At 41.5% G+C, this 4,402-nt stretch overlaps 2 protein-coding genes across 2 annotated transcripts; both read right to left on the bottom strand.

Moving 5' to 3' along the window:
* Positions 1–303: 303 nt before the first annotated feature.
* LOC103519460 (aminopeptidase N-like) lies at positions 304–1,802 on the bottom strand. The gene is made up of 4 exons (XM_026830955.1): positions 1,650–1,802; positions 981–1,152; positions 713–861; positions 304–343 (listed from the first exon to the last, which is right to left on the bottom strand). The coding sequence occupies exons 1-4, from the start codon at positions 1,796–1,798 to the stop codon at positions 304–306; spliced, it is 510 nt and encodes a 169-aa protein (XP_026686756.1). The 5' UTR covers positions 1,799–1,802.
* Positions 1,803–2,172: 370 nt separating this feature from the next.
* Positions 2,173–4,145, bottom strand: LOC103519458. The gene is made up of 4 exons (XM_008484547.3): positions 3,901–4,145; positions 3,437–3,474; positions 2,724–2,919; positions 2,173–2,292 (listed from the first exon to the last, which is right to left on the bottom strand). Exons 1-4 carry the CDS (start codon positions 4,081–4,083, stop codon positions 2,173–2,175), a joined length of 537 nt encoding a protein of 178 aa, XP_008482769.1. The 5' UTR covers positions 4,084–4,145.
* Between the last annotated feature and the right edge of the window lie 257 nt (positions 4,146–4,402).

Raw genomic sequence — 4,402 nt, 5'->3', positions numbered from 1 at the left:
GCTCATCCACCTTGCAGTCGGATTCTCTGAAAGGATCAGAAATCAATTTTGAGAACAGCAACCATTTGTTGTAATCAACCAACTGACAGTCAAGAGGTGTAAGTAGGTATTCTTAAACATTGACTCGAAAGCCGGAGGTTGCTGCTATGAGAGTATGCACAGAAATGTTAGACGTATGTTTGCTATCGGAAGGAAATCTTTTCGTAAGAATTCACCTGCTATTGATACAAGACATGTCTCATGTAATAGTCATCTTAGTAAAGGCTTAGAACGCTGACTTTCGAACCTGGGTTCAAATCACACCTAGAACGAACTGAGCTCGTCCACCTTGCAGTCGGATTCTCTGAAAGGATCAGAAATCAATTTTGAGAACAGCAACCATTTGTTGTAATCAATCAACTGACAGTCAAGAGGTGTAAGTAGGTATTCTTAAACATTGACTCGAGAGCCGGAGGTTGCCGCTATGAGAGTATGCACAGAAATGTTAGACATATGTTTGCTATCGGAAGGAAATCTTTTCGTAAGAATTCACCTGCCATTGATATAAGACATGTCTCATGTCATAGTCAACTTTGTAAAGGCTTAGAACTCTGACTTTCGAACCGAAGTGCTGGGTTCAAATCACACCCAAGCAAACATTTTTGGACCTATTCCGTTACGCATTGTATGTATCTATTATGAAAGCGGGTCCTGCAGTACAAAGAAGACTTACCTCAAGTAAATCAATCCCCAATTCTCTACGGCACTGACGTTGAATCCGGGAACTACCACCAGGTCGACTTTGGCCAGGGGTAGTGGCGTATCGAACGTGACGGCAAAGTGATGCAGAATGTCCGGCACAATCTCAAGCAGGTAGCCGAACTCGTCTGCCATTGACGGCCGTCTCCATATGTGAACGGCCAGAGGACGTTTCTGATGGGGTAGTGTGACGTTGGCTGTCTTGGCCGTTGTGTTGCCGATGAAGAATGAGAGGAGCCGAACTCGTCTGCCATTGACGGCCGTCTCCATATGTGAACGGCCAGAGGACGTTTCTGATGGGGTAGTGTGACGTTGGCTGTCTTAGCCGTTGTGTTGCCGATGAAGAATGAGAGAAGATAGGTCGACATCCGGGGAGTTGTGGCGAAGGTGGTGACGGTCATGGCTTCGTTTTTGCTGAAAATTTCGACAGGAAGATCAGAGATGAATCGAATATTGTTTCATATCTACAAAGCCCACTTGCCCTCGAACGTCACGTCAGGAGGATATCAAAACTTTCAGTACCTATGAAAACTGCACGAAACTATACATACGAGTATAAGGAGGAAGCCCCAAAGATCGCGATGAATAAGGACTTTAATTAGTGGCGTTTTTGCTGAAAATTTCGACAGGAAGATCAGAGATGAATCGAATATTGTTTCATATCTACAAAGCCCACTTGCCCTCGAACGTCACATCAGGAGGATATCAAAACTTTCAATATGAAAACTGCACGAAACTATACATACGAATATAAGGAGGAAGCCCCAAAGATCGCGAGGACCTTAATTAGTGGCATTGACTAATAGATGGTTCCGAATCCTTTAAACTTTTAGGTTTGCCAGAGAGCCTAGTTCCAAGTTTATTCTTATTCCATAAAACTGAAATGGAATGCATGAGGAATTTCGCCTTACCCATCAGTGAAATTGTGTGTCTTGGGTGTGTTGAACAGACATGAGTATTTCTTGGAATGCGTGACGCTCACGTTAAAAGTGGTCTTATGAATCGGCTCATCAAAACAAGGAAACGCCTGACGAGCTCCCGTGGGATCAAATTTCGTCATTATGATGTACCTGAAATGATGGGCTAGATGGAAATCTAAGGCCAGCCACTCTCTATCAGGTAGACCGGATAGGTACACCTCATCAGGTCCGCCGGTCAGGTCTACCTGACGGTCATGGCTTCGTTTTTGCTGAAAATTTCGACAGGAAGATCAGAGATGAATCGAATATTGTTTCATATCTACAAAGCCCACTTGTCCTCGGACGTCACATCAGGAGGATATCAAAACTTTCAGTATGAAAACTGCACGAAACTATAGGTACATACGAGTATAAGGAAGAAGCCCCAAAGATCGCGATGAATAAGGACTTTAATTAGTGTCATTGACTAATAGATGGTTCCGAATCCTTTAAACTTTTAGGTTTGCCAGAGAGCCTAGTTCTCAGTGTCGTTGAAGTCCGTGTTAGTCAATGTAGTCAAAGTAACGGGGATGTACCACTGTCTCTCATAGTCGTCTGAAGAAACACCTTTGGGGATTTCATAGTGGAACCATTCCTGGAAATAAGAAAGAGGACTATAAAGTTTTCGAATTTTGGGTCCAAACAGTGATGCGCCAAATCTTCGGAGCCTGACCTACAGTAAAGAACAAAAAATGAGCACTGTTCCTTATTCCTTTTGATCTTTTCATGCTGAAATGAACCAACAAACATGCAGGCCTGGGTCGAAGTAACCGAGTAAGTAAATTGTAGATTTATGCTTCAATAGTTATTGCTGTTAGGAGTGTTAGATGAATAAAATAACTTGCTATACTTGTACTTCTTTGTGTGTTTCCTTTTTAGCTACATATCGAACATTTCCTACGAATCTTACGATTCTTCCTAATCTCACAATATTTCTTACCATTGTCTACCTGCCTAAATTATTATTATGTCCAAACTAAGGGAAATTAAGGAATTTTATTTGGAGAAACTAGAGGATAATTTTACCTGGCGAAATTTCAGGTGGTCCCTCTTCTTCTCATCTCGGGTAACATGGAGCACCGGGAACCCCTCATTGCTCACCCAATTCCTCATCACGTGGGTCAAGTTTTTCCTCGTGCTGTTGGAAGCCCAAACCATGGGCTTGTCCAGAACTCCGTTCAAAGTTTCGGCAAAGTCCATTTCGTTTGCATTAGCCGTGTTCCTGAAAATGGTCAGAGATTTTTTCCCCCCAAGAGGTTTGATAGAGGGAACTAAAACTAATCCTCAGTCTTATCGTCCCCCAAAATGGTAGAGAAAAGGAGGACAGGATAAGAGGAGACCAGCAATTCCGAGAACGAACTTTATCCGTGTAGGATAAAGGGAAGATTCGCTGGGTACCTGTCAGGGGAAATAGTTTCATGACTTGCGGGGCAGCTCGTTTGACTTGCATAGGTGTTATTTTGTAAACATGTCATTAAAATGAGGGAGAATCGCAGGATTAAGGATAGCTTTGAGGATTTTAAGCAGAAGTTTTGCTTTGAACCAAATTCTGATTTCTCCATCTTGCTCATAGTTATTACAAGTCTTCAAAAATTCCTAAATTATGATATTGAAGAACTAAAACCAATACCTAAATATAAATATCTTTGTATTAACCAAATGAAACGGTAACAGTCAACAAAGTAGAAGTTTTGCTTTGAACCAAATTCTGATTTCTCCATCTTGCTCATAGTTATTACAAGTCTTCAAAAATTCCTAGGGAAGATTCGCTGGGTACCTGTCAGGGGAAATAGTTTCATGACTTGCGGGGCAGCTCGTTTGACTTGCATAGGTGTTATTTTGTAAACATGTCATTAAAATGAGGGAGAATCGCAGGATTAAGGATAGCTTTGAGGATTTTAAGCAGAAGTTTTGCTTTGAACCAAATTCTGATTTCTCCATCTTGCTCATAATTATTACAAGTCTTCAAAAATTCCTCAATTATGATACTGAAGAACTAAAACCAATACCTAAATATAAATATCTATGTATCAACCAAATGAAACGGTAACAGTCAACGTCAAAATAATCCACAAGAAAGGAAGAAAATTGAGGAGCACGGTAGCGCTCCGCCCCGCCAAGTCAAGAAAGTTTGACAGCGCTACTAAATAACTAAAATATATTATACGCCACAGAGAAAGTGCCCGTTTTCAGTTCTACTTACATGTACATAGACGATTTGGTCGGAAGATTGGCGGCCCATGTACGCGGAGAAGAGACACAAACACATCACCAAGATGGTCAGCAGAGCCGCTTTTCGGTAGGAGAGGAACCATCCGCCATCTCGACTATACTCGATGTCCGAAACTGTGAACTCACTTCGAACCCCGTTGACAAACGACGGCATTGCGTCGGATTTCGTTTACTTTGATTGAACCATTTACATTTATCCTAAGCAAAAAGGTCTCAGAGTTTAAATTAAATCATTATTACGAGTTATCACTGTGCAGGAGAGGAACCATCCGCCATCTCGACTATACTCGATGTCCGAAACTGTGAACTCACTTCGAACCCCGTTGACAAACGACGGCATTGCATCGGATTTCGTTCACTTTGATTGAACCATTTACATTTATCTTGAGCAAAAAGGTCTCAGAGTTTAAATTAAATCATTATTACGATTTATCACTCTGGTTGCACCATTTATTTTAGATAACTAGTTAAAA

This window comes from Diaphorina citri, unplaced genomic scaffold (assembly GCF_000475195.1).
Source record: "Diaphorina citri unplaced genomic scaffold, Diaci psyllid genome assembly version 1.1 scaffold2737, whole genome shotgun sequence".
Lineage (NCBI taxonomy): Eukaryota > Metazoa > Arthropoda > Insecta > Hemiptera > Psyllidae > Diaphorina > Diaphorina citri.
Note: the sequence above shows the minus strand (reverse complement) of the source record. Positions and strands in the feature narration are given on the sequence as shown.